The sequence below is a fragment of the Macaca thibetana genome, chromosome 17 (genome assembly GCF_024542745.1).
Source record: "Macaca thibetana thibetana isolate TM-01 chromosome 17, ASM2454274v1, whole genome shotgun sequence".
NCBI lineage: Eukaryota > Metazoa > Chordata > Mammalia > Primates > Cercopithecidae > Macaca > Macaca thibetana.
Window position 1 is genome coordinate 7,346,638 of NC_065594.1, and position 18,945 is coordinate 7,365,582.

General features: G+C 42.6%; 1 protein-coding gene and 1 pseudogene across 2 annotated transcripts in view; one reads left to right on the plus strand and one right to left on the minus strand.

The window, feature by feature from the left end:
• FLT3 (fms related receptor tyrosine kinase 3) overlaps positions 1-18,945 on the minus strand; it is a 96,850-nt gene that overhangs the window by 49,181 nt on the left and 28,724 nt on the right. For both annotated transcript variants that reach the window (XM_050766837.1, XM_050766836.1), the window contains 2 exons: positions 15,311-15,432; positions 2,909-3,111 (listed from right to left, as the gene is read on the minus strand). In XM_050766837.1, coding sequence (XP_050622794.1) covers positions 2,909-3,111; positions 15,311-15,418 — 311 coding nt within the window. In that variant the 5' untranslated portion in view covers positions 15,419-15,432. The remainder of the gene's footprint in view (positions 1-2,908; positions 3,112-15,310; positions 15,433-18,945) is intronic.
• Positions 5,797-6,516, plus strand: LOC126940772 (histone H2B type 2-E-like; annotated as a pseudogene).

An 18,945-nucleotide genomic window follows, 5' to 3' on the forward strand; every position in this document is an offset into this window, starting at 1 on the left:
TTCCTGGAAAACGCGTGCCTTCTCTACACCTGCGGCACAACGGGACAGCCGCAAGAATTTGAAAGAAAGGCTGCGTTAAGAGGGCATTTAATTGACCTATGTCCTTTGCCCTATCTCATTTCAGCAAGAGGACAAGGACAGCAGGGGGCAGCAAGCAGCACAGAGCTATACAGGGTTAGGACATGACCCACACATCTTGGCTAAGACATTTTTCTGGATGAGACCAATGTTCCTCACAGACAGATCAATGTCTTACTAAATAATCTGTAGATAGCACATAACATTGCAATTCTGCTTATCATATTGTGAAACAAAATAGATAAAATCAAATGTTCTTTTCCCAAGCATTTCCCAAAAATAAATTTCCTTTAAAAAAAAATTTTTTTTTAAGGAATGTCTTGGCCAGGTGCAGTGGTTCATGCCTGTAATCCCAGCACTTTGGGAGGCCAAGGTGGGCAGATCAAGAGGTCAAGAGATGGAGACCATCCTGTCCAACATGGTGAAACCCCGCCTCTATTAAAAATACAAAAATTAGCTGGGCATGGTGGCGAGTGCCTGTAATCCCAGCTACTCGGGAGGCTGAGGCAGGAGAACTGCTTGAACCCAGGAGGAGGACATTGCAGTGAGCCAAGATCATGCCACTGCACTCCAGGCCTGGCAACAGAGCAAGATTCCGTCTCAAGAAAAAAAAAAAAAAAGAAAGAAATTTCTTGCTACACTAACAAGAATGAAATGAAGACTTTCTAAATTTTATCTTTAACACAAGACATTTTAAAAATCCCAAATAGACCCGGTGAGGTGGCTTATGCCTGTAATCCCGGCACTTTGGGAGGCTGAGGCGGGTGGATCAGATCACCTGAGGTCAGGAGTCTGAGACCAGACTGGCCAACATGATGAAACCCTGCCTCTACTAAAAATACAAAAAAAAAAAAAAAAAAAAAAAAAAACATTAGCCAGGAATGGTAGTGGGTGCCTGTAATCCCAGCTACTCAGGAGGCTGAGGCACGAGAATTGCTTGAACCTGGGAGGCAGAGGTTGCAGAGAGCTGAGATCATGCCACTGCACTCCAGCCTGGGAGACAGAGCAGAACTCCGTCTCAAAAAAAAAAAGTTCTTCTTCGTAAATAAGGTAAAAATATTTAAAAAAAAAAAAAAAAAAAAAAAAGGAGGCCAGGCGCAGTGGCTCACGCCTGTAATCCCAGCACTTTGGGAGGCCAAGGCGGGTGGATCACAAGGTCAGGAGATCGAGACCATCCTGGCTGACACAGAGAAATCCCATCTCTACTAAAAATACAAAAAATTAGTCAGGCGTGGTGGCAGGCACCTGTAGTCCCAGCTACTTGGGAGGCTGAGGCAGGAGAATGGCATGAACCCAGGAGGCGGAGCTTGCAGTGAGCCAAGATCACACCACTACACTCCAACCTGGGTGACAGAGCAAGACACTGTCTCAGAAAAAAAAAAAAAAAGAAAGAAAGGAAAATCCCAGATATTCTTTTCACTATTTGTTTTACATTTTGCCAGTCACTCACTGCTTTCTATATACTTATATATGTGTGTGTGTGTGTATAGGTTTAACTTAATAGACTTAACCTTTCTCTTTTTCTTTTTTTTTTTTTTTTTTGAGACAGAGTCTCACTCTTGTCTCTCAGGTTGGTGTGCAGTGGCGCGATATCAGCTCACCGAACCTACCCCTCTGGGCTTCAAGCGATTCTCCTGCCTCAGCCTCCCAAGTAGCTGTGATTACAGGTGCACACCACTACGCCTGGCTAATTTTTTTATTTTTAGTAGAGATAGGGTTTCACCATGTTGTCCAGGCTGGTCTCGAACTCCTGACCTCAGGTGATCCACCTCAGCCTCCCAAAGTGCTGGGATTACAGGCGTGAGCCACTGCACCCAATCAACTTTACTTTTTAGAGCAGTTTTAGACTTACAGGAAAATTAAGCAGAAGACACAGAAAGATGCCATATATGCACTTCTCTCCACACACAGTTTCCCTTGTTATTAACATCTTGCATAGGTGTGATATGTTTGTTACAATTGATGAACCAATTTTAAAGTTCATAGTTTGGGCCGGGCATGGTGGCTCATGCCTGTAATCCCAGTACTTTGGGAGGTTGAGGTGGGAGGATCATGTAAAGTCCGGAGTTTGAGGCCAGCCCGGCCAACATGGTGAAACCCCATCTCTACTAAAAATACAAAAATTAGCTGGGTGTAGTGGCATGCGCCTGTGATCCCCGCTATTCAGGAGGTTAAGACAGGAGAATTACTTGAACCTGGGAAAAACGGAAGTTTCAGTGAGCCAAGATCAGGCCACTGCACTCCAGCCTGGGTGAGACAGCGAGATTCCGTCTCAAAACTCAAATAAAATAAAGTTCATAGTTTGCATTAGGGTTCATTTTTTGTGTTATACATCCTAGGAAATTTGACAGATATATAATGTCATGTATCGATGCCCTAACTATATTTTTAGCTCGTTATTTCACTGAAGATAAGAGTTACAAAAAACAGGCTGAGGCCAGGCACAGCGGCTCACACGTGTAATCCTGGTACTTTTGAACGCTGAGGTGGGTGGATTGCTTAAGCCCAGGAGCTCAAGACCAGCCTTGGCAACATGGTGAAACACCATGGTGTCTAGAAGAAAATTTTAAAAATTAGCTGGGTGTGGTGGCACGCACCTGTAGTCCCAGCTACTTGGGAGGACTGGGATGGGGGGATTACTTGAGCTTGGAAGGTCGAGGCTACAGTGAGCCAAGATTGTGCCACTGTACTCCAGCCTGGGTGACAGAGAGAGACCCCGACTCAAAAAAAAAAAAAAAAAAAAAAAGATTTACAATAATCATGAACAGAAACTTGAAACAAAATTCCAAATGAACCACATTTTATATCAAGAAGGTATTCCTCCACTTACCTATTTTGTACATCAAAATGTGGCTGACAATTCAGGGAGCTGTGCTTAAAGACCCAGAGACAGGAAATGTTCCCTGGGGTGTCGACCAGCACTTGCAATGTGATGGAAGCAGATACATCCACTTCCACCGTGGCGGCTTCATACACTGTCCCTGCGCTCTGGGGTCTCAATGCACACCCGAGGTCTTCTGGGGATTCTGACACCTACATTGTAGACAGAAAAAAGTGAATTCAGGAAAACTGCAGGTCTAAGGCCTCCCCTTCTTCACATCAAAACTTTATCAAATACATTCATGCTGACACACCACACACAACACCCACACAAGCTGGAACCCACTGAGAACACGTTGCCGACAGAAGGTCCTATAAATTACAATTCTCTAAAGAAAAGATAAATAACTTTGGGCTGCATTTCTAAAATGTGGTACAGACTGACATGGTGGGTGTCCCCCTACCTCTGCAAATTCATATGTTGAAATCCCAACTCTCAGTATCTCAGAATGCAACTTTATTTGGAGATGGTCTTCACAGTGGTAATCAAGTTAAAATGGGTCATTACGGCGAGCCTAAATCCAGTATGACTGGTGTCCTTAAAAGAAAAGGAGGCAGGGCGTGGTGGCTCACACCTGCAATCCTAGCACTTTGGGACGCTGAGGCAGGCAGATCACTTGAAGTCAGGAATTCGAGACCAGCCTGGCCACCATTGTGAAACCCCATGTCTACTAAAAATACAAAAAATTAGCTGGAAGTGGTGGTGGATGCCTGTAATCCCAGCTCCGTGGGAGGCTGAGGCAGGAGAATGGCTTGAACATGGGAGGCGGAGGTTGCAGCGAGCTGAGATCACGCCACTGCACTCCAGATTGGGCAACAGAGTGAGACTGTCTCAAAAAAAAAAAAAAAAAAAAAAAAGAAGAGGAGATTTGAAGGCAGATACACAGACAGTAAGAACACCATGTGAACAGTAAGACAGCCATCTTCAAGCCAAGGAGAGAGGTCTGGAACAGATTCTTGCTCACTGCCCTTAGAAGGAACCAACCCTACTGACATTTTAATTTTGGACTTCTAGCCTCCAGAATTGTGAGACAATATATTTCTGTTGGTTTAAGTTGCCCAGTCTGTGGTAGTTTGTTGTATCACCCCTAGCACTCTAATGTTCAGACCGTAGTTATAAAATCCATAATATATAGGTAAATATTTTTGTGATTGTTGGTATATAAATTAAAATGTATAAAACAATGGTAAATTGGTATCGGTGTTAAAGGAAATTTAAAAACCAAATTTTCTGGGCAGATGTCCCCATAGGCACACTGCCACCATCACACTTCTTGCCTGCTTTAAATAATTGAGATATATTAGGCCGGGCGCCATGGCTCACGCCTGTAATTCTAGCACTTTGGGAGGTTGAAGCGGACGGATCGCTTGAGATCAGGAGTTCGAGACCAGCCTGGCCAACATGGTGAACCCCTGTCTCTACTGAAAATACAAAAAATTAGCTGGGTGTGATCGCAGGCGCCTGTAATCCCAGCTACTCAGGAGGCTGAGGCAGGAGAATCACTTGAACCTGGGAGGTGGAGGTGTCAATGAGCCAAGATCCCGCCATTGCACTCCAGCCTGGGCGATGGAGTGACACTCTGTCTCAATAAATAAATAAATAAATAAACAAACAAATAAATAAATAAACAAACAATTGAGATATATTGAGAGAAGGGGTTGGAGCAGCTTCTGCTGTGGAGTCCCCCACCTCCTACCTCCTTTACATGGCTGAACACAGCATGCACACACACACACGCACACACACAAGCACACATATATTTCTTCAGGTGAAGAGCAGGGTAGCTCTTCTGCTACTGGTCAAAAACCGTATTTCTGGTCTTATTTGTTCACTTAGTAAGTATCTGATAAGTTTAAGACCGTCTGCTGAGTACTATGAGACTAGAAAGAAAAGACACCAATCTTGTCCTTAAAGAGTTTGAGTCTCCTAGGACTATAAATAAGTAAAACACAGGAGAAATACAATGTGTCCCATAAAAAGATACCAACTACTTTGAAATGTAAATTTTAAGTGCCCTGGAACTTCAAAGAAGGGAGAAGAGACTTCTAAGCCAGGATGTTTAAGGTGTTCACCCAAGTCCAGTAATTGAGCTGGATCATAAAGATGGGCACAAGATAAAGTAAAAAATAATAGACAAGTCAAGCATGGTGGTACATGCCTGTAGTTCCAGCTACTCAGGAGGCCGAGGTGGAAGGATCACTTCAGCCCAGGAGTTCAAGTTCAGCCTGGAGAACATAGCAAGACCCCGTCCCAAAACAAACAAAAAAAACCCAGCTGACATACTAGAAGAAAATATTCCAATATATATTACAAGTAAAGGATGAATGCCCCTAATATAAAAAGAACCTTTGCAAATTGAGGGACACAGAACTAAAACACAGCAGAAAAATGGGAAAAAGAATTGAATACACAATTGAAGAAAAAAGATATAAAGAATGGCCCTCAGCTGGGCGCGGTGGCTCATGCCTGTAATCCCAGCACTTTGGGAGGACAACGCGGGCGGATCACGAGGTCAGGAGTTCGAGACCAGCCTGGCCAAGATGGTGAAACCCTGTCCCTGCTAAAAACACAAAAATTAGCCAGGTGTGATGGAAGGCGCCTGTAATCCCAGCTACCTGGGAGGCTGAGGCAGAGAATTGCTTGAACCCAGGAGGCAGTGGCTGCAGTGAGACAAGGTGGCACCACTGTACTCCAGCCTGGGCGACAGAGCGAGACTCCATCTCAAAAAAAAAAAAAAAAAAAAAAAAAAAAGGCCCTCAAACATACGAGAAAATGTTAAACTTACTTGTAATTAGAAATCCGTAAGTTAAAACAAAACGGAGGGAAAAAACTCGCGAACCACAACGCAGCGTCATGCGCACGGCCTCTGTAAGTGCACAGTCGTTTCCGGTGGACCCCGAGACTACAGTTCTGCTTGCGTTCTCGGGGGAAAGGGTCGGTCTTGGGTCTGGCCATGCCTGAACCTGCAAAGTCTGCGCCGGCTCCCAAGAAGGGCTCCGAGAAAGCCGTCAGCAAAGCCCAGAAGAAAGATGGCAAGAAGCGCAAGCGCAGCCGCAAGGAGAGCTACTCCATCTACATGTACAAGGTGCTGAAGCAGGTCCACCCCGACACCGGCATCTCGTCCAAGGCCATGGGCCTCATGAACTCCTTCGCCAATGACATCTTTGAGCGCATCGCGGGAGAGGCGTTCCGCCTGGCGCACTACAACAAGCGCTCCACCGTCACGTCCCGCGAGATCCAGACGGCCCTGCGCCTGCTGCTGCCGGGCGAGCTGGCCCAAGCACGCCTTGTCTGAGGGCACCAAGGCGGCCACCAAGTACACTGGCTCCAAGGGAGTCCTGGCTGCTTGACTCCAAAGTATCTTTTCAGGGCTACTGAACCCCCTCAGTGAAAGAATCTTTCTTGTGTTGTCAGTCCCAGTTTATATTTTTGGCTTCCCGCCTGCTTAACTTTCGGAGAGCACACAACTCCACCAAGCACAGATAACTACATTCTTTTCACATAGGCATTGTTGTAAGTAAGCTTACATAGATTGATAGTGGTATCTTACTACGGTATAGATATGCTGGGGTTCGCCTTAGGGGCTGCTCTTGAAACTGTCTTTGTCTGCCTACCTACCCGTGAATATGTGCCCAGCAAATTGTTTCCTGGTGAGAAATGCAGTGTTAATTTTGATAAGCTTATGTAAGATCAAATTGTCTATATGAACAAAGGTTGGGTCTGCTCTTCAGTGGTAAAATGAAGGTAGAGATTAAATACATTGTATGCTCTCAGATGTGTACTTAAAAGGGAATAAACAGTTCAACTTAAAAAAAAAAACAAACAAGACAGATATCACGTCTCATCTATCAGACTGGCAAAAAATTAAAAAACATAAAAATATGACAACACATTTTGTTGGTGAAGCTATGAGGAAACAGTTGTTCTCCTGTATTGCTGGGGGAACATACCCCGCACAATCCTTCTGGAGAATCTGGCAATACCTAATAAAACTTGCTATTTACTCACCATTTGAGTGAGCAATCTCACTTCTGGGAATAAGCGTACGTCTAGCAGTTAATTGCAGCACAATTTGTAATTGCAAAATACTGAAAACAACCTAAACGCTCGTACACAGGAGAGTGGTTGAATAAATTATGGGACATCCACACCATGGAGTACTACGTAGCTATAAAAAAGAATGAAGACAGCCTCTAAGAACTGATTTGCAATGATTTCCTGGATGTACTGTTAAGTGAAGAAAGTTAGGTGCAAAAAGTATCTACCTTCAAGTATGCTACCCTATGTAAGAAAGAGGAGAATATAAGGAAATATATATGTATCTGGTCACTTGTGCACAATAAATACAGGAACAATAGCAAAACATCCAAAGGGACTGGTTAATTACAGGGGATGTGGAAAGAGGGTAGAAACTTGTCAGTAGGAATGAGGAGAGAGTGATCCTTCTCTGAGTATACTGTTTCACATAGTTTTGACTTATAGGACAAGAGTCATGTCATGTCTCAAAAAACAAGTAATTAAACCAACCAGGAAGGTCAGGCACAGTGGCTCATGCCTGTAATCCCAAGACTTTGTGAGGCCAAGGCAAGAGGATCACTTGAGCCCAGGAGTTCAAGCTCAGCATGGGCAACAAAGTGAGACACCATTTCTACAAAAAAAAAAAAAAAAAAAAATTAGCCAGGCATGGTGGCACATGCCTGTGGTCCTTGCTACCCAGGAGGCTGAGGCAGGAGGATTGCTTGAGCCCAGGAGGTTGAGGCTGAAGTGAGCTATGTTTGTGTCACCGCACTCCAGCCTGGGCGACAGAGCAACATCTTGTCTCAAAATAATAATAATAATAATAAACCAGGCGTGGTGGTTCACACCTGTAATCCCAGCACTTCGGGAGGCTGAGGCAGGCAGATTGCTTGAGTCCAGGAATTCGAGACCAGCCTGGGCAACATGGTGTAACCCTGTCTCTAATAAAAGAATATATACTAAATAAAATAAAATAAATAAACCAACTAGAATATGTGAAATGAGGGGACTGGAAGAAATATCAAAATGGAATTAAAACCAAATGAAAAAAAACAAATTAATTCAATTGTATCACAAATAAATAATAAAACTATAGTGAAGGGGATGGGAAAGAAAGGAACTAACCTAAGCAACTTCAGAAAATAATACTTTGGATCCCATAAGGCTAAAGACAAAAAGCACTACTGTCCTTTAGTTAGTAAATCTATTTCTCACCAGGGTACAGGTTAGTAATTCTAAAATTAGATTATCTGTATATTGTATTTCCAGGCTCTGCCTGCTGAGAGGGCCTAGAAGCAATGATATCCCAGCAGCAATGGGCACACCCAGCTCTCAGATCTTGGTTTCTAAATACTATCCCCCAAGAAGCCAGTGCTCTTTGGAGATGTGCTTAATTCCAGGGCTAAGGCAAGAAAAATACAAGATGAACCTGAACTATCTGGTAGTGTGTCAAAAATTAAAGAAGGGCTTGGAAAAAGATGAGGAGATGTTGAAAGGACATAGGAGCAAAACTGAAGTCGCTCCCAACGGCCAAAACTGGAACAATTTGAGCAACAAAATAAATAATGATTGTATTGGGTTACAACCCAGAGAATAAAATAAATATTCATGGGTCTATATTGATATAAATTAAAAAATTGAACGAATAAATAAAATGAGGGCAAAGGGACAGTGCTTCCTCACAAAACATTCCAATTAACATAGAGGGAATGTAGGAAAAAGAGAAGCACCATTAGGCAAATACCACTATAATAGTCGTAGGCAAGATCCACCAATGGGTGCTAAAATCAGTAGGTAAAAATTAAAGAAGGAACAGGATATTTGCATCCCCTCCAAGACACTTATTAATTACAAGTGAAGAAAATAGTAACTTTGCAGTGGGGACACCTGGCATGCACCATCTAAATCTAATGATCAAGGTTCACATCTCATAATGACACCAAATGACTTCCTGTCATTCTGAATATGATGCACTGGGAAGGACACACTCCTCGGAAATTCTTGCCAGAAATCCATAATCTTGCTCTTGTTGCCCAGGCTGGAGTGCAATGGCATGATCTTGGCTCACTGCAACCTCCGCCTCCTGGGTTCAAGCAATTCTCCTGCCTCAGCCTCTTGAGTAGCTGGGATTACAGGCGTGTGCCACCACACCCAGCTTATTTTATATTTTTAGTAGAGACGGAGTTTCTCCATGTTGGGCAGGCTGGTCTCGAACTCCTGACCTCAGGTGATCTGCCTGCCTAGGCCTCCCAAAGTGCTGGGATTACAGGCGTGAGCCACTGCACCCAGCCCCCATAAAAAGTTTTTAAAAATTAAAGCTGGGTGCAATCCTGATAGACAAATCTGCAGGCTTCAGAGGAAAGAGAACAGCATGATAAATGCACAGTACAGAGGTGGTGGGCTCCACCGCTGGCAGTCCAGAAATAGCTTGAGCCAGGCTGGCCAGGAGCTAAGGGATGTTCTTGAAGGCCAGGCCAGGTTCTTCACCACCTGGCAGAGTTGTGTCCCATGGTGCCATGAAGGCACTGGAATTTAAGAGACTGTGATATCTAAAACTCACAATGTTAAAAAAAAACAAACACACACAACTTTGGCAATAACAGTGAAGTTCAGTCTGTTGATCTTCTTATAACAAGTATAGCTAATTAATGAGAACATGAAATCGTTAACACAGTTGTTGTCTGAGTACATAAATAAAACAGCTGCACAAGCTGTGAAAAGTCCAGAGAGGCCGGGCGCGGTGGCTCAAGCCTGTAATCCCAGCACTTTGGGAGGCCGAGACGGGCGGATCACGAGGTCAGGAGATCGAGACCATCCTGGCTAACACGGTGAAACCCCGTCTCTATTAAGAAATACAAAAAAAACTAGCCGGGCGAGGTGGCGGGCGCCTGTAGTCCCAGCTACTCGGGAGGCTGAGGCCGGAGAATGGTGTGAACCTGGGAGGCGGAGCTTGCAGTGAGCTGAGATCCGGCCACTGCACTCCAGCCTGGGTGACAGAGCGAGACTCCGTCTCAAAAAAAAAAAAAAAAAAAAAAAAAAAAAAAAAAAAAAAAAAAAAAAAGAAAAGTCCAGAGAAAGCACGTAAAATGATCTATCGCACAAAGTCCACCATTCTTCCCAAATCCTCGTTGCAGAAAACCAACCAACAAACGAACAAATCAACAACTCATTCTCTAGAAGTACAGGGTGGGACACGGCAAATAAAGAAAATGAGCTGGCTTGTGCAGGCCACCTGCCTGAAATATGAGGTCATGATTGTCAAACACATTTGGTCAACTCCAGTGACTTCAGTTCTTCACAAACAGAAAACCCATCGTTAAACCATAGTGGAGACTTTTGGTGTTTATTGTTTTTGTTTTTATGATGTTTTGTTTTGTTTAGACTGTGCCGCAATGGCACAAGATTTGTTCAGGAGGAATGTGACATTAAATGCAGCTTTGACTTCCTGGAGGAAGGGAGGTATAAAGGAACCGATTTGGTAAGGAGAGATAATTTTAGAGTTAGGGTGGCTTGCCTGCCTATGCTCTCTAATCACTGACAGGAAAAAAACAACAGTACATCTCGCTCAGCTGCTGTGAATACTTGGTGCCTTAGTACAGTCATTTCTTAAAAGCAAATTTCAAGAATATGGAATAGTTGGTGATATGGTTTGGATGTGTGTCCCCTCCAAAGCTCATGTTGAAATGCGATTCCCAGCCGGGTGCAGCGGCTCATGCCTGTAATCCCAGCACTTTGGGAGGCCGAGGTGGGCAGATCACCTGAGGTCAGGAGTTCGAGACCTGTCTGGCTAACATGGCAAAACCCCGTCTCTACAAAAAAAAAAATATATATATATGTATTTATATAGATGTAAATATATATATTTTTATAGATGTAAATATATAAATATATATTATATAAATATATAATATATACATATATAAATATATATATTTACATCTATATAAATATATATACACACACACACACACACACACACACAAAAATTAGGTGGGTTGGCACACGCCTGTAGTCCCAGCTACTTGGGAGGCTGAATCAGGAGAATCACTTGAACCTGGAAGGCGGAGGTTGTAGTGAGCCGAGACGGCGCCACTGCACTCCAGCCTTGGTGACAGTGTGAGACTCTGTCACAAAAAAAAAAAAAAAAAAAAACAAAACCAAGAAATGTGATTCCCAGTGTCGGAGATGGAACCTGGTAGGAAGTATTGGATCATCAGGGTGGATACCTCATGAATGGCTTGGTGATCAGTGAGTTCTCAGTTCATGCAAGATCTGGTGGTTTAAAAGTGTCTGGGACCTCCCCTCTCTCTCGCTCCTACTCCCGCCATGTGATGTGCCTGCTCTTCCTTTGTCTTCTACCACGAAAGGAAAAGCTTCTTGAGGCCTAATCAGAAGCTGAGCAGATGCTGCTGCCATGCTTGTACAGCCTGTGGAACCATGAGCCAGGTAAACCTCTTTTCTTTACAAATCGCCCAATCTCAGGTCTTTCTCCATAGCAACACAAAAATGGACTAACAGTTGGTCTGAGCTGGCTTCAAGCAGTCATAAAAAGGGGTGATCAGAACTATCATCCCAAATAGAGACTGTAAATGATAGAAACATTCTTTTTTTCTTTTTCTTTTAGTTTCATGACGAATACAAAGACCAAAAAAAATTGTATTGTAAACAATTAAGTAGATTGTGGGAACTGTGTAACCATCTTACTCTGGTTCCAGGGTATACTCTGGTAATAGAGCTAAAGATGTAGATCACACTGTGATCAACGCCATCACAGAGGCATTGACAAGTTTTATCTACTAAAGAGTGCTTGGTGGTTATTCAAAACATCCCTGGACTGGAGGATTTTCAGAAAAATGCCTCATCTGAGAAGTGTGAACTATGGAAGAAATGAAAACTTTTTTTTTAAGCCACTGAAACTCTTACAATCTACTTCACATTGAAGTGGGGAAGTATCTAAAAGAAGCAAGTTCAATGAGATGAAAGTACACCATAAAGACTGTTCATCTTTGCAGCAATTAGGATTTGTATGGTTATTTGTTTAATGTGGTTTAAGAACTTCTGGGTCTTAGTTTGAGACCAACCTGGGCAACATAGTGAGATCCTTTATTTATTTATTTATTTATTTATTTATTTAGAGACAGAGTCTCTCTCTGTTGCCCAGGCTGGAATGCAGATCTCTGCTTACTGCAACCTCTACCTCCCAAGTTCAAGCGATTCTCCTGCCTCAGCCTCCTGAGTAGCTGGGATTACAGGATTACAGACATGTGCCACAACACCCGGCTAATTTTTATATTTTTAGTAGAAATGGGATTTCATTATGTTGGCCAGGCTGGTCTTGAACTCCTGACCTCAGGTGATCCACCCACTTCAGCCTCCCAAAGTGCTGGGATTATAGGCATGAGCCACTATGCTTGGCCGTGATGCTGTCTTTAAAAAAGAAATAATAATAATAATAATAATAATAAAAGAACTACTAGGTCTTAATACAATCCTGAATATTGCATAAGAATATATAGTATATCTAAATATATCTATGATATATGTATCTATGATATATATATGTGTGTATATATATATCTGATATATATCAGCCAGTAGCAGTGGCTCACACCTGTAATCCCAACACTTTGGGAGGCCAAAGCAGGCAGATCACTTGAGGTCAGGAGTTCAAGACCAGCCTGGCCAACATGGTGAAACCCCGTCTCTACTAAAAATACAAAAAATTAGCTGGGTGTGGTGGCAGGTGCCTGTAATCCCAGCTACTCGAGAGGCTGAGGCAGGAGAATCACTTGAACCCAGAAGGCAGAGGCTGCAGTGAGCTGAGATCGTACCATGGCATTCCAGCCTGGGTGACAGAGTAAGACTCCATTTCAAAAAAAAAAAAAAAATATATATATATATATATATGATTTATTATTATTAACCAATCATCATTAATTTAAGGTTGTGTTTTTATACAAAAACACTTAAATGTGTGCAGCTATTTTCTTATATCAAAAAGACACTAAAAGTTTAAAACATCATAGCAAATATTAAAATTATTTTGTCCACATTGAAATATTGTGTATGCAAAATGCCTTAATTATTAACCAGCTAACGTGTTATGATGCCAACACCTATTGAAAAATTAAAACCAACCACGCTTCTGGCATGAAAAAATCATGTATTTCTTTATATTCATGTACAATGTTGTTACTGAAACTTGCTTCACACTGTTTTTAAAACTTCAGAATATCTCTAATGTATCTGATTTACGGAGCAGGGAGAGTCAGGCCATTATGTCATGTATTTCTGTGTTATACCTATATAAAAGAAAAAAGGGTGACTATACATTTGTATGAACCCTCAACTGGAAATGTCTGCAGAGCTTACCAATTTATGGGCACTTTTTGTTGTTTATAGATTTCTACTTTTTTTTCTTTTCCTTTTTTTTTTTTTTTTTTTTGAGATGGAAGTGTCACTCTGTTGCCCAGGCTGGAGTGCAGTGGCACAATCTTGGCTCACTGCAACCTCCGCCTCCCTGGCTCAGATGATCCTCCGGCCTCAGCCTCACAAGTAGCTGGGACCACAGGCACGCGCCACCATGGCTGGTTAATTTTGTTGTTGTTGTATTTTTGACAGAAACGGGTTTCACCATGTTCCTCAGGGTAGTCTCAAACTCCTGAGCTCAAGCAATCCACCCACCTTGGCCTCCCAAAGTGCTGGGATTACTGGTGTGAGCCACTGTACCTGGCTGATTTCTACTATTTTCAGTTCTCCATCACTTAAGCTTCCCTTGAGTAAATTTACTAAATATATGTTTTTAAAATAGAAGGGTGGGAATAGCACAAGAGAGAGGAGTAATGAAAAACAAGATGAATAGCGTAAAAGAGAGGAGTAATGAAAAACAAGGTCGGAACTTGAAGGAGCCAGTGCCAGATTACTGAGCAACCTTGGTATCATTCTAAGTAATGGGAAATCATGGAGGGTTCAGAGCCAGGCAGTGAAGGATGTGCCTGCTTCAGGGAGGCTAGCCCAGCAGCTATCTCTGAAATGAACTGTAGCAGGAAGAGGCCACTTAGGATATCACTATGATTATGAGGGAGTTAACGAGAGCTTGAATTAGGGAAGTGGCAGTGAGACTAGAGAATATGAGATGATTATATGAGAACTCCTACAGGGAATCGACAACACTTGGTAACTGACCAAATGTGAAAGTAATAGAAAGAAAGATGATGCTGAGCTTTCAAGCCTGGGAACTAGGCACGGTTATAAACAGAAATCAATTAATACAAGAATAAGAGCAGGCTTGGGAAAATAGAAATGAAATAAATGATACAGGTGGATTTTGATGTGCAAATGGAAAATCTACCTATATACTGGGGGCATCTGGAAGTGAGGGATTCAGGCTTGGGAGAAAAGCCTGGATTCTCTTTAAGGAGAGAAGGAAATACAGTCGGCCCTCTGTAACCATGGTTTCCACATCCGTGGATACAACCAACCACAGATTGAAAATATTCCGAAAAAAATGGGGTTGCATCTGTACTGAACACGTACCGACTTTTTTCCCTCGTCATTATTTCCTAAACAATAGGGTATAACAACTATTCACATAGTTGTTTAGGTATTATAAAGCATTTGCATCATATTAGGTATTATAAGTAATCTAGAGATAATTTTAAAGGTATACAGGAGGGTCAAGCATAGTGGCTCAGGACTGTAATCCCAGCACTTTGGGATGCTTAGGTGGGAGGATCAGTTGAGCCCAGGAGTTCAAGATCAGCCTGGGCAAAAGAGTGGGACCCCATCTTTGCAAAAAATAAAAAAAAATAGCCAGGTGTGGTGGCATGTGCCTTTAGTCCCAGCTACTTGGGAGGTTGAAGTGGGAGGACTGCTTGAGCCTGGGAGGGTGAGGCTGCAGTGAGCTGTGATCATGGCACTATACTCCAGCATGGTCAACAAAATGAGACTGTCTCAAAAATATATAGAATCTGCATAGGTTACATGCAAATACCAAGTCATTTTACATCAGGGACTTGAATATCCATGGATTTTGGTATTAGTGAGAGTCTTGGAACCAATCCCCACTGTATACTGAGGGACGACTCTACTCGTTATTTCATGCTAGTTATCAATCAGTGTCCTTCCTAAATCCTCATATGAAGAATATGGTTCTTGAAGGAATGGAGTGCCAGGGAGCTACGAGTATAGATGCTCTGTCGGTACCAGATGTGAGAACATAATATACTTAAATACATAAAGAGAAGCCCATTTAGCCATGGTAGCCTTCAATAACTTACAGATTATGGTCTCTAGAGAAAAACAGCTAAAGGTATAATTTTAACGTTACTTTACCATGGGATATGATGATGACTTCCCCACTGATGAATCATTGTTCTTATGATTGATTAAAACACACTTGATCACAGGCAGATCTTGATTTGTAATAGTCCCAAATATCATTGCAGAAAAAACAACTGTAAAACAAAATAAAAATGATAATGTTGATACATGCACACCTTAAAAACAAAACATGTATTTATCTTGCAACCAAACAACAAAACAAAGTGTAATCAGGGGAAACTGGCCACTAGGAAAGTATGTAGGAAATTCGATTTTATGCAAGTTTAGTCTGCTTTAAATCAGGAGCAGAGGTACTTAGAGCAGGGCTGTCCAATAAAGCAGTCTGCAGGGATGGACATGTTCTATGCCTGTGCTGTCTAATACGGTAGCCACTCACTAACTACCTGTGGCTCTTAAGCTTTTGAAATGAGGCTAGTTTGACTGAGGAAATGATTATTTGTATACATGATTTGTGTGCGTGTGTGTGTGTGTGCGTGTGCACCTTTTGTTGTATGTAGATTTTTTTTTTTTTTTTTGAGATGGATTTTTTTTTTTTGAGAGGATTACAGGCCTGAGCCACCGCGCCCAGCCTGATACTCTTTTTTTCTTTTTTTGAGATCGAGTCTTGCTTTGTCGCCCAGGCTGGAGTGCAGTGGCGCGATCTCAGCTCACTGCAAGCTTTGCCTCCCGGATTCACACCATTCTCCTGCCTCAGCTTCCCGAGTAGCTGGGACCACAGGCGCCCGTCACCACGCCCAGCCAATGTTTTGTATTTTTTTTTAGTAAAGACAGGGTTTCACCATGTTGGCCAGGATGGTCTCTATCTCTTGACCTCGTGATCCGCCCGCCTTGGTCTCCCAAAGCGCTGGGATTACAGGCGTGAGCCACCGCGCCCGGCCTATTCTTTTTTGCTTTATGGATGCTTATAGAATCTTTTCTTCGAAACCACAGCACTAAAATTTTCAAAATTATGTGCCTTCTTGAGAGTCTATTTTCATCCATTGTGCTGGGTACACAGTGGGCCTTTTCAATCTAGAAATTCATATCCCTCTGTTTGGCATTTTCTTGAATTCTTTCTTTTGATTCCTTCTCTCCTCTTCACTTTCTGTTTGCCCATGATGTAGATATCTTCCCCAAATGACTGACAATCTTCAACAGTCTGTTCACATATAAGAATGAAGTGCGGAGTGTCTGTCCTAAGCTCTATGGTGTGGCCCGTAGCCCAATCTCTGTAGGTGTATCTTTAGGTCTTTTCTCACAGGTTGGTCCTATTCCCCAGAGACGATTCTCTCTCTTGCCTGCTGCCTGTGTCCTGTGAGCTGGTCTCGGCAAGTTACACTATTGCGGGGTCCTGCAATGAAAAGCAGGCTGCTTCTCAGCTTTCTCAACCCCCAGCTATAATTCAGCTTTCATCATCCGCTTCTTCTTTTTAATTTTTTTTTTTTTAAGAGACAGGATCTTGCTATGTTGCACACACTGACTTCAAACTCCTGGACTCAAGTGATCCTCCTGCCTTGGCCTCCCAAGTTGTTGGTTGATAGTGTGAGCCACTGCACCCAGCTTTATCTGCTTTAAAGCTCTCAAAGTTTTACTTTCTCCTTCTCCATCCTCTTTGTCTTTTATTTATTTATCATTTTTGGACTTTTTTTTTTTTTTTTTTAGACAGAGTCTCGCTCTGTTGCCCAGGCCGTAGTGCAGTGGCGAGACCTCAGCTCACTGCAAGCTCCACCTCCCGGGTTCACACCATTCTCCTGCCTCAGCCTCTCGAGTAGCTGGGACTACAGGTGTCCGCCACCGCACTCAGCTAATTTTTTTTTTGTAGTTTTTAGTAGAGATGGGGCTTCATCCTGGTCTCAATCTCCTGACCTCGTGATCCGCCCACCTTGACCTCTCAAAGTGCTGGGATTACAGGTGTTAGCCACCATGCCCGGTCTCCTCTTTGTCTTTATATGTTTATATCTTTGTTTCTTTGGGGGTATTAGGTATAATTGGCAATAAAAATTGCAGTGTACATCATATGTTCACAGTGTACATCATGTAATTTTGATATATATATCGAAATATATGTGTATTTTTATATAATGTGTGTGTATGTATATGTGTATATTAATATATATACATATATATGGGCTTCTCTTTATGTATTTAAGTATATATACACATATAAGTATATATACATATACATACACACATTGTGAAATGAACACCCCAATCAAGCTAACTAACCTATCCGTCAGCTCGTATACTTATCTTTATCTTTTTCTTTTTTTGTGATGAAAACATTTAAGATCTACTCTCTGTCTTTTTTTTTTTAATTGAGACAGAGTCTTTATCTGTTGCCGAGGCTGGAGTGCAGTGGTGCAATCACAGCTGACTGCAACCTCTGCCTCCAGGGTTCAAGTGATTCTCCTGCCTCAGCCTCCCAAATAGCTGGGATTACCGGTGTGCGCCATCGTGCCCAGCTACTTTTTGTGTTTTTAGTAGAGACTGCGTTCACCATGTTGCCCAGGCTAGTCTCAAGCTCCTGGCCTCAAGTGATTCAGCTGCCTTGGCCTCCCAAAGTGCTGGGATTACAGGCGTGAACCACTGCACCTGGCCAAGATCTATTCTCTTAACAAACATGCTTATCTCTTTAAAAGCATTTTTTGGCTGGGCATGGTGGCTCATGTCTGTAATCCCAGCACTTTGGGAGGCTGAGGTGGATGGATTGCTTGAGGCCAGGAGTTTGAGACCAGCCTGGGCAACCCAGTAAAATCATGTCTCTAAAAAATTTTTTTAATTAACTGGGCATAGTGGTGTGTGCCTATAGTCCCAGCCCAGCTACTCAAAAGGCTGAGGTGGGAGAGGATCGCTCAGGCATGGAATGTGGAGGCTGCAGTGAGATGTGATTGCACCATTGCACTTCAGCCCCTGGGTGACAGAGTGAGACCTCATCTCTAGAAAAAAAAAAAGCATTTTTTACTGTCACTTGAGTGGTCCATAGATAGCGACAGGAGGTAATATATGTGTTCAGCCATCTTTGTAACCTTATAATCTGAGACAGTCTCAGAAAGTAAGAACTTTTCCTGCTCCACTTTGTAATGTTTTCTCCCTAGTCTTAAAAAAAATAATAATTTTAAAATATTTTATAAGTATAATTAACTTACAATAAATTGTACACATTAAAAGTATACAATTTAGTAAATTCATACATATCTACAAAACCAACACCACAATCAAAATAGTGAATTTAAGGCTGGGCATAGTGCTCACACCTGTAATCCCAGCACTTTGGGAGGCCAAGGTGGGAGGATCACTTGAGACCAGGACTTAGAGACCAAGCTGAGAGACAGAGTGAAACCCCATCTCTACAAAAATTGTGGTGGCACGAGCCTGTAGTCTCAGCTACTTGGGAGGCTGAAGTGGGAGGATAGATTGAGGCCAGGAGTTTGAAGCTGCAGTGAGCTATGATCAAGCCTCTGCACTCCAGCCTGGACAAAAGACACAGACCCTGCCTCTAAATCCAAGAAAAAATATTTTTTTAAAGATAGTAAAGTGACCTATCACTCCCGAAAGTTTCCTTATGAAGCTTTGATATCATGCCCTCCTACCAACCCCATCCCCCACACCCACGCCACCTCTGATCTATTTTCTGTCGCTACAGTTTG